The following is a 22,196-nucleotide window of genomic DNA, read 5'->3' as shown; positions in this document are numbered from 1 at the left end:
AAAAACAAAAAAACAAAAACGAACAAAAAAAAACACGTCACGGCGAGAATGGCATAGACAACCCGCGGAACTAACCCTTCTACACTAATTAAACCCGGCTCCGGAAGTGCCGCCCACCTATGCTACTTCCGCTATCCCAGACGTCCTCTAACCTCGCGAGAACTAGAAGTGCCTATGAGACGTGGGCTAAGCGGAAGTCAGGCCTCTTTTTTCGTGGCGCTTCGGAGGCGGTAGGCAGCCTCACCATGAAGGTAGGAAGCGGTGGAGGGTTTGGGACTAGGCTTGCGGTACGTGAATCGTGCCCCTGGACGCTGCATTACCGCAGTCCTAGCTCTCTAAAATCCTAGGAGAGTCTGAGGCGGGAGAAAGTTCTCCATTCTTGGGGCCACGGGTTTTTGGGAGAGCGGATGGCGAGCGATTACAGCTGGAGCCGCGCCGGCGGGGAGCGCCATGGTGGCGTCCTCACGCCCGGCGGGACGGATAATGACCCTGCTGCCTAGTTGCGGCGGTAACTCGGGCTCCTTGCTCTGGTAGGCTACACGGCTACGGAGGGCCCTTCGCGCCGGGGTCATTCCGCGATGCTTGAGGAAAAATTAGCCCGGGTTTTAGGGCGGTGCTTCCGCGTTATTCTGTACACACGTTTTAGCTAGTAAAACGTATTTCAGCATTTCTGCTCGTTGTCTGTTACATAAAAGGCTTGTGGCAATGGAATTACCTTTGTAAATTCATTGGTTCTCTAAAGCTCTCCCCCCCCCCCCCCCCTTAATCCTTAGCTGAACATCTCTTTCCCAGCTACTGGCTGCCAGAAACTCATTGAAGTGGACGATGAACGCAAACTTCGTACCTTTTATGAGAAGCGAATGGCCACAGAAGTTGCTGCTGATGCTTTAGGGGAAGAATGGAAGGTAAAAGTTGACTATAAAATTGTTGAAGCTGTGTAAGAGGTAGTAAACGTAGTTGGTAATTGGTGTATGTAGTGCGGTTCAAACTCCAGGTTCTGTCTTCTGACCTTGGGCTGGTTTCTTGCAAGTGTACCTTTTTCGGGTAGCGTTATCACCTTGCAGGGTTTTGTAGGTCACATGGGAAAATATACCTAAAGTTCTTGCCCTGCAAGCTGATAATCTCCAAAGAGTATCTTTAAAAAGTGCCAACAGGGTTGTTTCTGGTTCACTTGTTTGTTCTCTTGTGGTTTCTTCACATAATCTTTCCTTTCCTAGAACTGTTAACATCTAGTATAAAAATATATAGGTTAGAAAGAGGGCTTGATTGATAGGAATTTGCTAATTGATCTTGGCAAACTGAAAATAAAGAAAACTTCATAACCAAGTTTCAAATTGGTTTCAGCATACTTCGGATTTGGGGTATACTTCATAAGGGCCATAATCTTTTATTTTGCATCGTGTCATTGTATGTTACAGGGTTACGTGGTACGAATCAGTGGTGGCAATGACAAACAAGGCTTCCCCATGAAGCAGGGTGTCTTGACCCATGGCCGTGTCCGCCTACTGCTGAGTAAGGGGCATTCCTGCTACCGACCACGGAGGACTGGAGAAAGAAAGCGCAAATCTGTTCGGGGTTGCATCGTGGATGCCAATCTCAGTGTTCTCAACTTGGTCATTGTGAAAAAAGGTGAGGTTTCTTTGTGTTGTTGAGTTCAGTTTTTGTTGACATTGATTTAAAAGTTGTTTACCCGAGTGTTTTTTATTTGCAGTGTCCACAGTTTGACCAGTGGACTTGTTTCTTTACCAGTGCATAAAGAGTAATTAGGATTTTTGTTCATAAGAAAGTTGTGGGATTAAAAAGGTCTTTGATCACTTTTTCCTTTCAGGGGAGAAGGATATTCCTGGACTCACTGATACTACTGTGCCTCGTCGCCTGGGGCCCAAGAGAGCTAGTAGAATCCGCAAGCTTTTCAATCTCTCAAAGGAAGATGATGTCCGCCAGTATGTTGTGAGAAAGCCCCTAAATAAAGAAGGTAGGGGAGGTTTTGCAATTTAGAGTTTGCTCCATTTCGTTTGTCTGTAGCATGTTGTGGGCATACATATTAGCATTTCTATTGTTTGTTTATAGAAGAATTTATACTTTCATCAACTGAAGTTGCTTTAACTTCTGCCCACCCCTCCCCCCTTTTTAAGTCAAAATTTTTAAATGTTGTTTTTGATAGAAAGCAAGTGCAAGCAGGCAAGGGGGAGAGAGAATCCCAAGCAGGTTCTGCACTGTCAGTGCAGAGTCCTACTTGGGGCGCGATCCCATAACTGTTGAGACCATGCCCTGAGCTGAACTAAGAGTCTTGACACTTAACCAGCCGAGCCATCCACGCACCCCTGGCCCTGGTGGCAATAGTAGGAATTGTGGCCATTAGAAGAAAAACACTTTATTCAAAATACTAGGTCCAGGTGTTTGGGTTTTTGGAGCTTTTATATGTTAAGATGGTATATACTAGATACATAGTTTGTTAGGTAACATAATTCATTACCAGTGAGGTCTGTAGCACCTGTTTTCTGTGACATTAATGTCTGTAGTAAGGTATGTGTGTAGTAAAGTGTAGGAGTATTTTACATTACGTGGAATAAAGAGCATGTCAGTCCTGGTTGGGTTTTCCTGACAAATCTGGAAAAATGTGGCTCCTGGCATATAGTGAGTGCTTATGGGTCAGTCCAAAATATCTGAACACCTGTGTGCCAGGTACTATTTTAAGTGTAGAGGATATAGTATAAAAGAACAAGTTGTTCTGAAGTTCACAGTTAGAAAGAAAAGGCAGGTACGTGGCAGTTGCCCATAACCACACCCCTGGAAATACTGCCAGTGTAGCCAGTGTTCTGGTTAACAGGCTTGTAATGCAGGTTCTTAACATCTTTAAATAAGGGATTGTTTGACTTGTAGCAGCAGAACCTGAACAATTGAGCATTTCCTTTTAGAATATTTGCCTTAGCTATTTGTTAATCGCACTAGTTGTCCACAGACTCAAATGATAACATCTGAAAAGGCTTTTGCTCCAAAGCAGATTAGGATTTGGGATTCACAGATGACAAATGAAGATACTCTAAGCACAGTGTGTTGTACATTCTAATGTACGTGGTTTCATTCCCCAGATTGGCAGGATCTGCCTTGGCAAAATACTAGACTCAAGCACAAATGGGATTTCAAAGTGTGGTTAGGATATTGGTGCAGATAAGAGTTGTACTTAGTTTTCATAGATGAGTTAAACATACAGTTAATACGGTTTGAAAATAATGCTCCTGTGTCTTCCAGTACAAATGTAGAATACCTTACAAAGACGATCTAACTGTGGAAGGGAAATCAAAATGGAGTAGGAAAAAGCTTGGGATAGGGCTTTCTCCAGGCAGAGTAACATGAATCTACATATGTTCTTGAACTTGACATTCAAAGTACTAATGTGTAACAGGCTATCTTAGGATTAAATGCACTACGCAGGAAAACCCTGGCATCTAGTAGAAAAAGTCTGTTCACCTTGCAGAAGGACTTAATCAGCTACTACATTTTGAGATTTAGCCCATCTTGTCTTTTTGTTTGATAGGGTAGTGTTTTAAATTATACAATAGTTCAGATTCAGCTTAAGGCCTCATACAGCTAAGTTTTCCTAGGTATTACTGTTAGTAATGTTTTTAAAATGTAGATGTGGATTCTGATGAACAAGGGTATTCTTGAGAAGTGATGGAATTCTTGTCTGAATTTTCAGGTAAGAAACCTCGAACCAAAGCACCCAAGATACAGCGTCTTGTTACTCCACGTGTCCTCCAACACAAACGTCGGCGCATTGCTTTGAAGAAGCAGCGCACGAAGAAAAACAAGGAAGAGGCTGCAGAATATGCTAAGCTTTTGGCCAAGAGAATGAAGGTAAGTCAAGATACCTGGTAGAAAAAGTCAGGCCTTACTTTGGATTTACGTTTTTAAGTCAGACAAGCTATAACTGCTTTTTTGTTTTGTTTAGGAGGCCAAAGAAAAGCGCCAGGAACAGATTGCCAAGAGACGGAGGCTGTCTTCTCTGAGAGCTTCTACCTCAAAGTCTGAGTCCAGTCAAAAATGAGATTGTTGTAAGAGGAACAAATAAATAAGATCAGACGTCAAACTACCTTTATTGATTTTCTTCATTCATAAGAAACAAATTCTGGTCACAGAAAAGGAAGTGTGCAGGAGATCCCTTCAAGTGGAGAGGCTGAGACCACACTGGGACAGCGGTAGAGATGGCCAGGACAGGGTTCTGGGGGGAATGGGTGGATAGCTCAGGAAAGGATTCTGAGCAGAATGTCCACTGCTTTTTCAGTGAGTCATGGAACAACTTGGAAATAAAGGACAGACTATTAATCTTTTGTATACTTTATTTTGAAGAATACAGTTTTAAAGATCTATACATAATACATGAAAAGTGCCCTTATGAAGATGGACATTTGTCACACGTAAGTAAAAAAAAGATACCTTGTTAAAAGCATAGTTAACGGATACCATTTTAAAACAGTTCACAAAGCTTTTAAAACCAGTGCAAGTTGTATTAGCAAAAAGCTTTTCACCTCTAGTGAATTGTTATGTTCATCTTTTTTATGGTTTCAGTGTGCCTTTAAGAAACACTCTTTGCATCAATGAAAGATGCACAAAGAGAAAGTAGCATGCTTTTTCTAACGTAGCCTGTCTAGTTTCTGTAGTAATTGCAGTTAGAACCAACCTTTTACAGACTAGAAGGATCATTAAAAGGCACGTTAGGCTTTAAGGGTGAAGAACAGGAGTTCCTTATTTGCTGGATTATACTTTTTTTAACCACAGGTGAGTAAAATTTTCAAACTGCTTTTAACAGAGAGGAGCGGTGCTTCACAAAATGTGCAGTGATTCGGAAGTTTGGGGCCCGAGATTCTACATTACTTGAAAGATTCAGGCTAATACCAGTAATGCCATCCCCTAGACTGGACCAGATCGAAGATTCTTAGGCAAAAGTGAGATCCCCATTGCTCTTCATACAGGGTACTAAAATGTTACGTAAAAGGGGAAGTCTTGATTGGCAATTGATATTTTGTAAATTGAAGTCAAACTAAAAAGGCAGAAAAGGAAAATGAAGCATTTTAAAATGACCCAAACCAAAAAAGAGTAACACGGCAGTCATGGGGGGGGGGGGTCACATAAAGGCCAGAGTTTGTATTAACCAGTACTTGGTTGATTCCAATGTATGAAACATGAGAACCATCACCCTGCTTTCTCATATTAAGGAGTACAGTCACTAAAGTGGACAGATAATACTTGGGTTAGACTATTCTAGCTCATTAATCCCAGATTTAAGATTGAGAACTACTTTTTAAAAGAGGATGTTGGAGAATATTTCAACATTAAGAATGTTGTATCCTGCATTTCTAGTTTGCACCAAAAAATGAAAAGAGCAACAATTGAATATCCAAATATTAAGAGACTTATTTATGCTTATATTCTGCTTACTGAACACAGTTAACCCTAACAAAGCGGGTTGCTATAATTAACCTACAAAATGCAGCTAAAGTTGTATCAGACTGTCCACTCCATATGTTAAAGGTTTAGCATTTAGGTAATGTTAAAAAACAACCTGCACTAATTTGAAAGATTATTTGCAGAAGTTCTCAGGCTTTTAAGTTTTATACATTGCTACAACTCATTGTAAACATCTCTAAATCTATGGATAATAATTGTGTATCTGGCTTTTTGGTTTTCCTTTGCAGTTTGTAGTGGTCCACTTTCTATGGTAGGTGCTAGAAAAGGCCTTTATGTGCTTTTAGTAAATTGATCCCTATTTCTTGACAGCAGCAGGCTAAGGTTTCCAATATAAAATGGATGAGTCATTTAGAATGTTACAGAAAGTTACTAGAAAATGCATACTTTGGTACAAATATGGCCAAACCTTAAATGTGTAAGGAGATGTTCATTACACTTCTTAGTAGGAAGTGCTTTTGGGGTAATTTAGTTCAAGTTAAGGCTTAAACAGTACTGGAATTCTAAGTCAAAAGGGTTAGAATTGTCCACATTTTTGAAGATGTGACAGAACAGCACAGCAAGCTTAAGAATTTTTCATTTTATTCAACCTGGGGTTTTTATTTGCAAGGTAATTCCAAACTTGATGGGGCAGTGTTAAATTGCAAAAATATATACTCTGAGACAGTGCAAACGATCCGCTTTAAGGTAATGAGAGTTGTGCATAATTTCTGACAAGTTCTTCCACTTAGCACTTTCACAATAAATTGAAATGAAATCTGCATAGGTCAGATTAACCCTGAAATGTTGGAAGACTGGTACAGTAACAAGTTCTTAAAGATTATACCAGGTGGGAGATTTGTAATGGAAATAAATTTTTAATCAGTTGATCTAGTCATCCGCATAATTACTATAAAAGCACACATATCAACCATTGGCTTTTTAAACCATGCAGAGTTAAGGCAAACATTACTATTCCTAAGGGACATTTTTAATGAAAGGCATGATAAATGTCAGGCATGTGAGGTCATGATTTTCTTGAACCTACTGGCAACAAGCCTAATAAGCTTTAATGTTTTAAGACTTATTGATCGATCCTAAAAAAAAACAGTATTTACAAATGCACAAATAATAAGCATAGAAATCTATTATACAAGAATAAAATTTCTGTGTGCAGTGCAAGTTTATCCCACAGGTTTTTAAAAGTGACCAATAGCAACAATTCATGTACCTGAACAATTTCAGGTCCAAAGAATAAAGAGGAGCATTTTAAACCTATTCCAATTTTGTAAATTATGAGGCTGATTTAATTTCATTTAAACTACATGATTGGCTCATTTATTCCAATCTTAAAGCTGTTGCAAATTAATGGTATTGGGAAGAGGATGAAAAGTAATGTGGATATTCAAGATAATCCATTAAGGAAGAAAATACATAATATGGATGAAGAAATAGAGGCAAGGCGGTTGTCATCAGACTTTAAGGTAATTTTGATTAATGACTACAGAGGAGTTTAGTAGTAGTCATTTAATAGCTGCAGACCCCTTTCAGAGAACTGTATTGCAACATGCAGTCTAAGAATTTTAATAAATATAATATGGCTGTACATACAAATACCTACACAGCCACACATATACACACATACACAAATAGTTGCTCTTATAATTGAGATTTCATTTGTTTGGGGGTTAGGCAAGTTTACATTAAACTACTACTCCCCAAACCCAATAGCTTCAAATATAAACAAAATGCCAAGAATTAATATTTCTCATCAACCTACATACACTGAGAAATCCAAAAAACCGTTTTCAAGCAGAGGCAGATAAAACCACTTAGAAGTTGCAAACCTTCAGACATGAACCCTGGGACATTTTAATGGCATTTTTATGTTGCAAGAGGATTCAGTATAAGCTACATTTCATTATATACTGTCCCAAGAGTTAACTTCATTTCACTTTCATCAATCGTTAGCATTTGGAACAAACCTTACATGTTTGCCAACTGAATCTATTTACCCTCAAGCTTTGTGCATCAAAAAAATCTAGTTAACCTCTTACTTAAATGAGAGGTGCTCCAAAACACTTCCTGCACCATTCCACACTGATACTTGGTGGAGCATCAATTTTCTGTAACTTCTCAAGAATCTCTGAAGACAAATTATTGTATGCAAGTCCATATTCATTGTCGAAAGCCTCTGAAAGACATTTTCAAAAATGGAGTTGTAATTTGTGAAACAAAAGCCATAAATAGAAATATGGTAGTCAAGTAAAGTCAAGTATATATATAAACTGCATATTTAAAAGTAGAAATCTTTTCAAAACTAACAGGAGTATTTACCCATACCAATTGCAATTGTGTAAATTACTTCAGAAAATGAAAAAATCTGCTTTAGTAATCATTAACCAACTTACCAATATCAATATTCTCTCTTCCAAGAGACACTAATGATAAGAAGAGGATTTCTCGGTATAAACTCCTATAAAACAAGTATTTTTAAAGTTAATGGGCAAAGAACATAAAAACACATGGCGGTTTTTTAAAATGGTGAGCAATGATTAAGCTCTATAGTTAACAGCAATGTATCCACTGGTTTTGATATCACTCCACAGTTATGTCACCTTTTGCAACACTGAATTTCTATTTCAAATTAAAAAGTTACGGGGGCATAAGGCTTCACACCAAAAACTTTTAAATGGCTTACCTTCATTATTAACATTTTAACAATACACAGTTTCACCCTTGAACAATATGGGTTTGAGTTCCATGGGTCCACCTACACTTTTTTTTTTAATGTTTATTTTTGAGGGAGAGAGGGGGGGAGACAGAATCCAAACAAAGCAGGCTCCAGGCTCTGAGCTGTCAGCACAGAGCTGGATATGGGGCTCAAACTTGGGAACTGTGAGATCACAACCTGAGCTGAAGTCAGATACTTAACAGACTGAGCCACTCAGGCACCCCCACACTTTTTGTTTTGCTTTTCAATACAGCAGAGTCCTATAAAGGTATTTTCCTTATAATTTTTTAGTAACATTTTCTTTAGTAACTTTATTGTAGAAACACAGTATATAATACAACATACAAAATGTGTTAACTGTTTATGCTATAGGTAAGGCGTCTGGTCAAGAGTAGGCTATTAAGTTTTGGGGTAGTCCAAAATTTTACACAGATTATCAATTCCATGGGGGGGGGTCATTCAAGGGGTCAATTTAACTCTACAATTAAAATTTGCAAAAGCAGGGTCTTCTCTCATCTTTTGCCACTTGACAAAGTAATGTTAATTTTTAAGTAAGTTCGGGGTCCAAAACCCTTGGACACACTGTGAAAGGTGGTGTGGTCTCTTTACTATTTAATCTACCAATAAAGGATGAACCATATTTATTTGGTTTGTGAACATAATACTGTCAAAAGCCAAACCTTAAAAATGAAGGAAAGCTTAAATGAAGTGATTCCTGAATATTTTAACATAGAAAAAAATTGCAGAGTAATGTTGACTCTGATAAAGCTTCATCATATAGCTTTAAAAGGTTCAGAAGCCATAACCTGTCATTTCTAATTTTCCTTCCCTGCCCTTAAACTACAGATGCTTGAAACTAGCTGCTCTTTAGACTGTGAAGGTCATCTCTATCTCAACTGTTGAGATTACAAAAGGACCCATCATTTTCTTTTTTTTTAATTTTTTTTTTTTCAACGTTTATTTATTTTTGGGACAGAGAGAGACAGAGCATGAATGGGGGAGGGGCAGAGAGAGGGAGACACAGAACCAGAAACAGGCTCCAGGCTCTGAGCCATCAGCCCAGAGCCCGACGCGGGGCTCGAACTCACAGACCGCGAGATCGTGACCTGGCTGAAGTCGGACGCTTAACCGACTGCGCCACCCAGGCGCCCCAGGACCCATCATTTTCATAATCAATTCATGCTCTATCACTTCTGAAGTTATCTTCAAAGATGCCACAACCAAAGAAACTTGTAGAGTACCTGGAAACTGTTAATGATTGGTAGAATTTATGATGCCACTTTTCTGAAGTTTCCACTGAAAAATTTACTTATGTAGAGGCTGGAGTGAATACTGATCTAAGCATGTTAGCAGAAGCAGGAAAGCTCCTTATCCTTTGTAATTCACTGTTTCCATCACGTTCCTAAATTGTTTCTATTCCTAAATAGGTTTTTTTTTTTTTTTTTTAAACTATCCCACAAGAAAATAAAAGATGCGCAGGTTGACAGGGCCTGAACAAGCAGTACACATGTATAATAACATCACTGTTAACAAATTCATCGAAGCTTTCCAGTGAATAACAGCAGTGGTTCCCAAAGACGCAGTACAGTTTAGACATTCATGAATCACCTCCTAAAATTTAATCTATTCCTCTATACCAGAACTTTTGTTAGGTTTGCTCAGGTATGAAAGGAAACTCGGGGTAGCACTTTTCAAAACAGGTGTGCTTCTTTTACAATTAGAGATATTTTTTAAATAATACTTAAACATGAAATTGAGTGGCAAGAAGCAAAAATGATTATTACCTTTGTCTTTTCATGTCTGGCTTTATTAGCTGTGAAAGTAGGTTGATGGGTTTCAGAACATCATTATGTTGAATACTCTGCCTGATGGTTTCTACTAAAGCGCTTGTTGCTTCTTGTTCCTCTGACAGGAGAGACAATTTCTTTTCAGAATCTAATAAGAAGAACACAGGAAGTAAGAATAATTACTTTTAAAAGACTTTTTTCCAGAACTGTAGCATTTTCTAGTTTTCTATTCAACACCGCCTCCCCCTTAAGAGTAAACTTCTGTGTCAATGTGACCAGCTACAAAATGTTTTTCCTGCTTTCTTCAGATAGGAAAGGCCTGTCCCTTTGACTTTTCTCTGAACACAGGGGTTCCTGCTTCAGTCTGGGATGTGATAGTTTGTACTCCAGCAGCAATCTTATAACCATAGAGCAACCTTAACTGATGGAAACGCAAGACACAAGTAAGACACAACACAAGGAGCCTGGGTCCCTGATGACAGAGGAGTTGCCTATCAGTCCTGGAGTGTCCACTTCATAACTTCTCTATGGGAGAGAATAATCTTTACCTGTTTAAACTTCTGTTATTTGCCATTAAATATAGCCGAGTATAATCCTAATTGATACAAAGGCAATTCTAGAATTATTAAGAACAAACATTTATACAGATTTCATAGATTATAAAAGTGCTTCAGTATTGTACTGGAATTGAATCATGCTGACATTCAAAGTATACAAAATCAATGAAGTGTGCTTGGCCCAGAATAAAAGGAAAACTAATACTGCAGGTAATTCCAGCAGCCGTACAATTTTATTTATACCCATGTGAGTTCAGATGGGAATATGTATCCAGTAGCTCCCTAGTCAGTCTCATTGAGAATCCATCATAAAACCAGCTGTTGTATTTTTCATACAACACAGCCCCTTAGTAAAGGTAACTAGTAGTACTTCATTTGTGTTCAAACAAAGAAACAGCAAAGCTCTCTATTACAAGGGGAAATACTGGCTCTTACGGGCTTTGATTCTAGCTCTTCTACCTGCCACATGATGACCTTTGTATATATTTGATTTTTATGCTATGCTGTGATTTTAGAACCTAACCCAAATATAATCTGCAACTTCACTGTTTCTCATTTACTTTAATTAACACTTCGAGATATAATTCCCAAACCATTCAATACACCCATTTAAAGTGTACAATTCAGTGGTTCTCAGTACATTAAGCTGTACAATCATCATATTATCATCCCCAAAGAAATCTCCTGTCTATTAGCAGTCCCTCCTCTATCTCCCAAACCCCTCAGCCCTAAAAATAATACTTTTATTTTTAAATAATATTCCACTGTATGGATATGCCATATTTTATCCATTTATCAGTGGATGGACATTTAGGTGGTTTCCATTATTTGGCTATTAAGAAAATGCTAAGCACAGTGCACAAAATTTTATACATAGGTATGTTTTCATTTCTTGGTATATACTCAAGAGTGCAACTGCTGTGACTTATGACTACTCTACTATTTTGAGGACCTGCGAAACTGTTTTCCAAAGTAGCTCCACTATTCTTTATTCCACTCAGCAGTGTATGAGGGTTCCAATTTCTCTATATCCTCACCAACACCAACACTTGTTAGTGTCTGATCCTTTAGATTATGGCCTACCTACTGAGTGGGAAGTGTCTCTCTTTGTGGTTTTGGTTTGCATGTCCTTGAGGTCTAATGATATCGAACATCTTTTCATTTGCTTTTGGCCATTTGTATAACATCTCTGAAGAACTGTCTATTCAGATCCTACTATGGTCTGAATGTGTCTCCCCAAAATTCTTATGTTGAAAGACCTCATATCAAATGTAATGGCATTAGGAGGTGAGGCCTTTGGGAGGCAATTAGGTCATGAGGGCAGAGTCCTCATGACTGGATTAGTGCCTATAAAATTTAGGGGGGGGTGGTACCAGAGTTCCCTCATATGAAAGGATCTAATGAGAAATCTGCAACCTGGAAGAGGGCCCTGAACTGACTGTGTTGGCACCCTGATCTTGGACCCACAGAACTGTGAAATACATTTCTATTATTTATAAGCCACCCAGTCTTTGGTATTTTGTTACAGTAGCCAGAATGGACTAAGACAGATCCTTTGCCCAGTTTTAAAGGTTGTTTTTTTATTGTTGAGTTGTAAGAGTTCTTTGTATGTTTTGACTTTAAATCCTTTTTAAGATGTATTATTTGTACATATCTTTCCCCTAGTCCATGGGTTGACATTTTTGATGGTTTATTTTTCAGCACAGAAGTTTTTGATTTTAATTGTCTACTTAATCTACTTTTCCTTTTCTCACTTGTGCTTTTGGTGGTGGTATATCTAAAAAGGCCTGTGTCTACAAGGTCATGAATATTTACTCCTATTCTAAGACTTCTACAGTTTTAGCTCTTACATTTAGATCTATAATCCATTTTGAGTTCATTTTTATGTATAATTTGAGGAAGTGATCCATCTTTGCCTTTTTTTTTTTGTTTTGCATGTTGCTCCAGTGGTCCCAGCACCCTTTGTTGGAAAGACTATTCTTTAGGTCTTAGACTATTCTTTAGGTCTGTTTTAGCCTACTGTTGGGTTGATCCCTTTGTCATTATATAATGCCTTTCTTTGTCTCTTTCCACACTCTTTTGTTTTAATGTCTATTTTCTGTCTGATAGAAGTAAAAGGCGAAAGATTTATACAATCTGAAGAGAAACCAGAGTATTATTTTTTTGTCTAACATAAGTATTGCTACCCTATTTGCTTTTGTTTGTTTTGTTTCCATTTGCACACATATCTTTTTCCAGCCCTTCACTTTCATTCTCTGTTTATCTTTAGGTCTAAAATGAGTCTCTTGTAGGCAGCAAAGAGATGGGTCTCTCTCTCTCTTTTTTTTTTTTTTATCCATTCTGTCATCCTCTCCTTTTGATTAGGGCGTTTAGTCCATTTACATTTAAAGTCATTGACAGGTATGTACTTACTGCCATTTTAATTGTTTTCTGGTTGTTTTCATAGTTCTCTATTCCTTTCTTCTTTTCTGGCTCTCTTCCTTGTGGTTTGAGGGTTTTCTTTAGTTTTTATGCTTAGATTCCTTTCTCTCTCTTTTTTTTTTTTATATTATAGGTGTTTGATTTGTGACTACCATGGGGTACATGGAGAGTGTTAATATTGGCTCCCCCAAGTGTCCAGCTATCTAGGCTAGGGGAGGAGAAGAAAAACAGTGCCTGCCAGCACTTTTGTTCCCAGAGAAGTCTGCAGATCTCTGCCCCTTTGGTACATGTCCTAAAATTAGTCAACAAATCTCCTTCACATATACCCCAGGCACTTTTCAAACTGCTGCTGCTTTGCTGTGTCCCCAGCAAGTTACTTAGCATGCTGGCTCTTTAAAGGTGGGGACTCAGCTTCCTATCATCCTCTGGCTCTCCTGGAGTTAAGTGCTGCTGATTTTCAAAGCCAGAAGTTATGGGGACTTTGCTTCTCAGTGCAGGTACCTAGTATGGGGTCCGATCCCCTCCTTCCTCCCCCATGCTTATGCTCCTCCCACTTGTAGTTAGTTGTACTGGAAGTATGGTTTCCGACTGCCCTGCTGCCCCTTTTTGATATGGACTTCTCTCTACAACTAGCTTTGGAAGATCTGTTTCACCAGTCTCCAGGTCATTTTCAGTTAGTTCAACAGATGTAGCTGTTGCTTCAATTTGTCTGTGGGACAAAGTAAACTCAAGATCCGTCTACTCTGCCATCTTCCCTCCTTTTTCTTTAATAATTTTCACCAATTATGGTTGTTTTGCTAGGAAGCGGGTCTCTGAAAATCCTCTTCCAGAAGTCATTGAGAAGTCGTACCATTCTAAAAGTCATCACCCACTTAATTGTTCTCTTTTAATGTCATTTACATGCCAATTCTTCATTTAAAGCAGCCAATCAAGGCATTCTTGAGAAATAAGGCCATTCTTGAAAATGCTAAATTTTATTTTCATCATAAATTATAGAATATTTTGAAACACTTGTGCATTTCAAGAGAGGTGGGAAATAACTAAAGAAATAGCAACGCTATCATTTTCTAACATGAAATTTCAAGGCTACTTGGCTATTTAAAAAAAACATAAAAATATCTGAACTGAAACCACAACAACAAAAATGACAAAAACAGCTTATAATGTACTTAACTATAATTTTATGACTAGCATTTTCAAGGGAAACAATCCAAATAGCAAAATATTAATAGAGTTTTTGAAAAGGACAATCTAATAAAAGATTAAAAGTGAACTGTTCCCTTTCTCTTCCAAGGAGCCACTGTTAGTAGTAGTTTTAGACCTTTTTATTTGCATATATTCAAAACACAGATATATATTTTGGGGTTGATTTTTCCAAAGAAAAAAAAGAAAGAAGATCATACACTGTTCTGAAACCTGCCCTTTTTCACTCAATATATGATGGGCATCCATCCTTTCAGACACCTGTATGCAAATGACCCTTATACTTTTTCTTGGCTGCCAACATTTCATAGTATGGATTTATCTCAATTCTCCTGTTAGGTATTTATGTGAAGTTTTTAAAACAAATAATCATACAGTAAGCATCACTGTACAGAAAGCTTTGCATATGCTTTCTATAGAACAGAGCTGTCTTACTGTGATTGCTGAGTTTAAGGATATCCACATATTAAATATGGATAATATAGTCCACATTGTTCTCCAGAAGTATATCATTTGCACTTCTAACAGTGTATCAAAGTGTTCTTTTCCTTCATATCCTCAAAAAGACTGGATTTTAATTATTAAGATCTTTTGCCATCCTGATGTAACTAAGTTTGTATTTTTCCTTTTTTAACAAAAGAACTTGATATTTCATTAAATAAAGAGATTGAGCATTTTTTCATATTTGTGTTAGGAACTGAATTATATCTCCTCAAAATTCATATGTTTGAAGCTCTAACCCCCAATGTAGCTATATTTGAAGATAGGGTCTTTGAAGAGGTAATTAAGGTTAAATGAGGTCATAGAGTGGGAACCTAATCCAACATAACTGGTGTCCTCATAAGAAGAGAAAAAGACACCAGAGGGATGCACATGTACACAGAGAAAAGGCCAACTGCAAGCCAAGGAGGCAGGCCCTGGGAGAAACCAACCTTGCTCACACCAGTTCCAGACTGTGAGGAATGAATTTCTGTTGCTGAAGCCACCCAGTCTGTGGTATTGTTATAGTAGCCCTGGCAAACTAATATAAACTATGCAACGTTTCTTCCATGAACTGCCTACTGATGTCATTTGTTCATTCATCTCCTGGGTTGTGTCGTCTTATTGACTTAAAGGATTATGGAACAGTGAATGATACAACTTTTTAAATGCTCTGTAAAAATATGTTCTAAATACAAAAGACTGAAAATGAAACCAGAATCTTTGAGGTTAGTATCCATGTAATTAAAATTATGATCTTATACCAACACATCCAAATTACTCTTAAACTATATAGAATTTACTCTCCAGGGCACCTTGGTGGCTCAGTAGGTTAAGGATTCAACTCTTGATTTCAGCTCAGGTTATGATCTCACAGTTTGTGAGTTTGAGCCTGGTGTCAGGCTCCGCGCTCACAGTGCAGAACCTGCTTGGGATTCTCTCTCTCCCTCTCTCTCTGCCCCTCCCCTACTCACATATGCACTTGCTCATTCACTCTCTCAAAATAAATTAAAAAAAAAAAAAAAAAAGAATTTACTCTCCAAATACCTAACCAATTGGCATTTGACAGAAAAATCACAAAACACTCTTCAACTCCCTGATGCAGTTAAATGGGTCAGTACAAGAGCAAATCAATTTGATCTAAAGTGGCAAGATTTTTGAAAGAAATAATAAAAACATATGAAAAATTTTAAAGTAAAGCAGAATAATTTGTTTCTCTCATCTCAATTTTTTACCTCAGTAGTCTATTCTTCTTTATTGTTTTTAAAATTTTTTAATGTTTATTTTTATTTTTGACAGGGACACCGCATGAATGGGAGAGAGGGAGACACAGAATCTGAAGCAGGCTCCAGGCTTTGAGCTGTCAGTACAGAGCCTAACGTGGGGCTCAAACTCATGGACTGCAAGATCATGACCTGAGCTGAAGTCGGACGCTTAAACGACTGATCCATCCAGGCACCCATTATTCTTCGTTATTGTTAAATAGTATTTTACTGTATGGATTGTACCACAATTTGTTTATTTATTCACCTATGGAAAGATATATGGGTTATTTCCAGTTTGAGTCTTTTATGTCTTTAATTCTAATTTACTTACTAAAATTCCTCCATGAGACATACAAAGGTTCTCCTGGTTCCTGATGAAGGTTGATATTATCCCATAATAGCTGAATATACACAAGTTTGCTATCCTGGGACAGAGATGACAGAGGAAGCTAAAAGAGATCAATAGAAAGTATTAGTACTCTAAGCATAATAATTACCAGTGGATCTAGCAAAGCTTGGTTATATAAAATAAAAGCGTTCTTTTGAAACTGTGGACCTAAAATTCTAAGCAAAAAATTTTGATTTTTATTTGTATTGATACATATTCCTACTTTCTGAGGTGCAGATTTTTCATTCCTACTTCCACAGATTGCAAAGACAACTTGGTAACTGGCACAGTGGCCACATGAAAGATTAGTCACCATTAGAACAAATTTTAAGGTAGAGAAAGTACAATAGTTTCTACTATCTTGTGCTGTTACTTAAAATAAATGAGTCAAAATAGAGGGTAATACTTTAAGAAAATATTTTCTTGTGCCCCTGGTGTGTGTTGGGGTGTCTCTAATCAATATTATAAATGAAGGAACTCTAGGAGCCCACTATCCAATGGAATCGGGCACCCCAGCCCAAGTACAGTAAGGGCTTTTAAAGTCAGACAGCCAGACTGTGGTCTTGGCTCCCCGTCACGTAGCAGGTGTGTGACCCTGTGGAAATTACTTAACTTCTCCAACTTTTAATTATATCATCTGAAAAACATTCATAAGAGGAGTCCTTTAAAATAAAGTTGTTGTGAGAAGGTCAATTGGTGATAATGATAGTTCAGAATAAAAGCTACCTTTTCTAGCCACCCTTGCAAACTAGGTATGACCATATAACTAAGTTTAGGCCAAACAGATACATAGAGAAATGTTATGTACAACTCCAGGAACCATCCCTACAGAAAGAAGACACATTCTTCTCCATTCATTTTTATCCTTACTGCTGGCTGGAATAGGGACATGATGGCTAGAAATAGAGAGGCCATCCTGGACCAGGTATAGAACTTGGAAATGGAGGTTATACACAGCTGACCAAAAAGACAGAAGGATCTCAGGTCCCTAAGACTACATCATCCCAGGACCACCTTCCCAAACTTTGACGTGAGAGAGAAATAACGTACATCTCGTTAAGGCACTGTTGTTGTACACTTGTTACTCTGAAGTTAAGCCTCATTCTAACCAACACCAACGTAGTACAAGTATAGAAGTTGGTACCCTACCTGTACACCTCCATTACAATGTTCAGATGTGAGGATAAGTCCTGGCAAGTTACTAGGAAGGTCCAAACGTCTGAAATACCAAACGAGGTTCCAGAAAATGATTGGATGTTTATTGATGAAAGAGGATGTGTGAATCACTTGATCACCTTCATTTTCTAGCAAAGATTCAAGTTCTTTACGAAGCACTAGAGGACTCAAGTAGGGCACAGAAACAGGGGGAGGATTGGGTCTTTTTCCTAAAGGATCCTTTAAAAAATAAAAATACAGAAAGAAGTGAATATTATCTATTCTGTGTATGTTTAAGAGTACTTCTCAAGGAGATTATGCTCTATCCTTTCAAAATCAGTTACTTCAGAACCATTGCCACATGCAGTATACGCTAATGAAAACCTAAAAAAAGAAAAGAAAGTACTTAATCATAAATGCCCTTACGTTAAATGATTACAAAAGAAAATAATCCAGAGACAGACCCTAAACATACAGAGTTTCTCTATCAGATTGATTTTTTTTTCCTTTTCAACTTTTACAAAAAAAATACTACATTTCAGGGATGCCTGGGTGGCTCAGTCGGTTAAGCATCCGATTCTTGATTTAAGTTCAGGTCATGGTTTTCATGGTTGTGAGACTGAGCTCTGCATCAGGCTCTGTGTTGAGCATGGAGCCTGCTTGGGATTCTCTCTTTCCCTCTGCTGCTCTCCTGCTAGTGTGTGTTCTTGCACACACATGCTCTCTCTCAAAAACAAAACAGAAAGAAATACTACATTTCAGATATTTATGATTATTCCAAAAAAAAAAAAAGTTGACTCTATCTTCTTCCTACAATCTAAATAGATGGGGCAATTTTTGTGTTAATATTATTTGATGACTCCTTTTAGAATTATATCTAATGTGCTTTCACATTTGATTGCAACAGCTAAAGAGCAGTCTTACAAACAAAGGAAAACGATGCCAATTCAGACTTTCTAAGTTGTGCAAATTATAATCAGAATAAAATGCTTATGACCAACTCATTAATGGGTACCCCTAGTGCCCAGGCTGTGGTCTCCAAATACCATTTCCTCAAAAATGAACCAGAGCTTCTTAGAGAAATGGCTGATTCTAGGTCTAGAGAAAGAAATATTAACATGAGCATGAAACATCTTGTCATATAAGAAAGCAAAGAAGCTTTGTAAAAAAATTAGAAAAAGGCTGCTAGAGATGTGTCAAAAGAACTAAAACACCAACCTGTAGAGGCTTCTAGCTGATCAAAGATGGATGATATATTAATAAGGATAACAACGGCAATGGATGTAAACCTATTTAAATTAGTGAGCTCATAATGATACTCTATTCCTCCAAATTAATTCATCACCTTAGAGGATGCTAGGAATCCAACCTGTTATTTTGAAAACTGGTAAGTAAAAGGAAAAAATATTTGTCCCACCTTTCCAAAATAAACTGCATTTTTGGAAAAGCAAACAGAAAGCATGGAGGATGTTTCTGTTTACAGATGTATCCAACATATATAAAGACAATTAGACTACCAGCCTTGAAAGCTGGAAATGAATAATCTGATGTAGGCAATGAGGCATTAATCGCTACTAGCATCACAAAGAAAGTTCATGTCTTCTATTGAGGAACATTCTACCACTGCAATTGTCTTACAAAAATAAACAACCAAACAAAAACCTGAATGTGATCAAGCTTCTAGATATAATTTACCAATTTATAGCATCATAATCAACAAATACAGTTGCAAGGCTAAAAAAGAGGGTCTACAGATGTAAAATGACTAAAAAACAGATCAACCAATTGGTAATGCATAGATGTTATTTGATCCTCATTCTTCAAACTACAGAAGACACACATACTTCACATTTTTTAAAATAGAAATTTGAACAGAGATTGAATAATTTGATTTTTTTGGTTGTATAGTGGCATGTATTTTTCAGAGTCCTTATCTCTTAGGAACTACATACTGAAATATTTACAAATGGAATATATGATATTTGAAATTTATTTCAGAATAATCTAGGAAAGAAGTGAATAAGGATATACATAAAAGAAGAATGGCCATAAGTTGAAAATTACTGAAGCCAGATGATGGGTCAAAGGGACTCCGTATACTCCTTTTATTTTTGAATGTACTTGAAATCTTAAAAAGCTGTTAGTCTAGGGGCACCTGGGTGGTTCAGTCAGTTGAGCATCTGACTCTTGGTTTTGGCTCAGGTCATGGTCTCACAGTTCATGAGACTGAGCCTGGCATGCAGCTCTGCACGGAGCCTGCTTGGGATTCTTTCTTTCCCTCTCTCTCTGCCTGTAACCGCCCCCCCCCATTCTCTCATTCTCTCTCAAAATAAATAAAAATTTAAATAAATAAAAATCAATCAATCAAAAAATAAAAAGTTCTTAGTCTCTTTATCTTATCACTTATGGTTAAAGAAAAGCTACTAAAGATGGATTATGTGCTATTCTAATAAATACTTTCACGAACACACAGATAATTATGATGTTGTTACCTACCACAACTTCCTGCAGACTGTTGGGAAGACTGACTGTTGAAATGCCATGAAACGGTCGCTGGGAAAAGTCAATATTTTGCAAGGGACCCCCAACACTGTGACTTCGCGTCAAAGATACATTTCGCTTTGATAAACTATTAGGCACAGATGAAATTTTCATGGTTTGGACTTCTCCACCGGCTTTCTTTATTTCATCACTTAAAAAACATGAGGAAGAAATGCTGTATTTGTGCTGTAATACAATCTCAAAATTTGTATACCTAGAGTATTTTCTACAGTGAACTCTGAGTCTAACTGAATATACCGGAGAAGAATCAGTACCACCTTATAAGATTAAATTTTCTTCAGGCATTTCTGTAAAAGTGGTCAGGAGAACAGGATGGGATGGATAATTCTGGTGACAGATGGGAAGAAGAGGACAAAGGGTAGACAATAGATATTCTTTTTAAAAGATTAAGTGCCCATTCACAGTTGCTTTATTCAAACATTATTTCCTCTTTATTTAACAAAATCACCTAGAATTATCCTGCGTCCAACTAGATATTACAGATGAGTATTTAACCTCTACCAGGCCAAGATCCACCTAAGGGCAGAAACTAGATCTTACTTTTTTATTTTTAGTGCTTAGCATAATGCTCAGCATACAACAGGCTCTGAATAAACGTCCGATTCAATCAGTATTTAAGAGGAAGCGGTGTATTTCACAGTAAAGAAAATATGTCTCTGGAAACTGGTACTGAATACTTTTTACTACAGAGAAGTTCATTCTGTAAAAGGACACTGTAAAACATTAAACATAGTTTCAAAAACGATTGATCATCACATTTGTTTATTAGATACTTAAACAATGTATTGTAGTAAAAAGTTAATATTAATTTTTTAAATGCCAGAACTTAGAGGCTCCTAGCTGGCTCAGTCAGTATAGTGTGCAGCTCTTGATCTTGGGGTCATGAGTTTGAGCCCCAAGTTGGGTGTAGAGATTACTTAAATGAATAAATAAAAACTTAAAAATAAATTAAATAAATAAAATGCCAGAACTTACGCCTACATAAGGCTGTCTTTAAAGATGGAATTTTTACAAGGGTACCCAATTTATAATGAAGAGCTCTCTGTACCCTAGAGTACCTTGATTCAATTGCAGAGGTTGTCTCTTCAGTTATGGTCTGGTTTTGTTTGGGGAAATCCATAAAGTTGATCAAGTCAGGTTCTGCTGAAGCGGACACAGGTTTGTGCTCTGAAGATTCGCTTGCCAATGGAATGCTGCCACTTTGTAAACTGTCACCAGAGGTGCTTGGTTTCAGGAAAAAGCTAAATAGGGAGCAATCCAGAAAAAGTCTTTAAAAATCCTAGAATCCTCCAAATTTCGTATTTAGAATCACTTTATGGTAAAGGAGTCACTGAGGAATTTTACAATCCATAGAAGTATCATCTATTTCAAACACACACACACACACAGTCCCCCCCCCCATTCTCTCTTCCTCTCTTGTCGTAAACTTTTTTAAATGAAAAAGGTCTCAAAGTCATTACAGTTCAATGCAACATCCTTTCAGATTTGAGAACCATTAAAGAAAGCTATGAAGGAATATGAAAAACAAAATATTTCATTAATTTTCTGAGTTAAAGAAGAAAAAGAGCAGCAATGGCATTTTATCACATATTAACCTACAATTGTTTATAATATCCTCCCCCCATAAATATCCATTTTGTCTCTAGTCATTTCTTTCCCCCTTTATTCATTATTTTGTTTTCGTCTTCTCGTCTTATCTCTATCCATCTCTTTCTGGGTGGGGATGGGGTGAGTGTTGGGCCTTGCAAGGGACATTAAGAGAACTTCCTGAGGCTGTAGTAATATTCTGTATTTGATAAAGGTTTGGTGTGCACAAACGTATACATTCAATTTTCTTTTGAATTTTTTTAAATGTTTATTTATTTTTGAGGGAGACAGAGAGAGAGAGAAAGAGTGTGTGCAGGAGGGGGACAGAGAGAGAGGTGGGAGGAGGGTGCACGGATAGAGAATCCAAAGCGGGCTCTGTGCTGACAGCAGCGAGCCCAATGTGGGGCTTGAACTCATGGACTGCGAGATCATGACCCAAGTCAAAGTCGGATGCTCAACCAACTGAGCCACCCAGGTTCCCCCACATTCAATTTTCAAATGGTACGTTTTAAATTTGTAGATTTTCTTATATACAACTTTATTGCAAAAGAAAAAACTGTAAACAAATATTGAACTTTAGTTAATATGTATGCTCAAGTCTTTGGGGGAGAA

The 22,196-nt window shown here is 37.5% G+C and overlaps 2 protein-coding genes across 2 annotated transcripts in view; one reads left to right on the top strand and one right to left on the bottom strand.

Annotated features, from left to right (window-relative positions):
* The first annotated feature begins 202 nt into the window (after positions 1–202).
* Positions 203–4,090, top strand: RPS6 (ribosomal protein S6). Its single transcript, XM_047064868.1, has 6 exons — positions 203–251; positions 774–905; positions 1,419–1,629; positions 1,829–1,975; positions 3,701–3,858; positions 3,953–4,090. Exons 1-6 carry the CDS (start codon positions 246–248, stop codon positions 4,046–4,048), a joined length of 750 nt encoding a protein of 249 aa, XP_046920824.1. The 5' UTR covers positions 203–245; the 3' UTR covers positions 4,049–4,090.
* Positions 3,975–22,196, bottom strand: part of DENND4C (DENN domain containing 4C) — a 123,102-nt gene continuing 104,880 nt past the window's right edge. The window contains exons 27-33 of the mRNA XM_047064862.1: positions 21,056–21,238; positions 19,932–20,127; positions 17,430–17,675; positions 16,224–16,341; positions 9,964–10,114; positions 7,857–7,921; positions 3,975–7,639 (exon numbers count right to left, since the gene is read on the bottom strand). Of these exons, the coding sequence (XP_046920818.1) occupies positions 7,503–7,639; positions 7,857–7,921; positions 9,964–10,114; positions 16,224–16,341; positions 17,430–17,675; positions 19,932–20,127; positions 21,056–21,238 (1,096 nt within the window). The 3' untranslated portion in view covers positions 3,975–7,502. The remainder of the gene's footprint in view (positions 7,640–7,856; positions 7,922–9,963; positions 10,115–16,223; positions 16,342–17,429; positions 17,676–19,931; positions 20,128–21,055; positions 21,239–22,196) is intronic.

The sequence above is a fragment of the Lynx rufus genome, unplaced genomic scaffold (genome assembly GCF_022079265.1).
Source record: "Lynx rufus isolate CCGP_SWC_20201006 ecotype Redwood Valley unplaced genomic scaffold, mLynRuf1.p SCAF_10, whole genome shotgun sequence".
In the NCBI taxonomy this organism is placed as follows: domain Eukaryota; kingdom Metazoa; phylum Chordata; class Mammalia; order Carnivora; family Felidae; genus Lynx; species Lynx rufus.
This window is presented reverse-complemented; position numbering and strand designations above follow the sequence as displayed.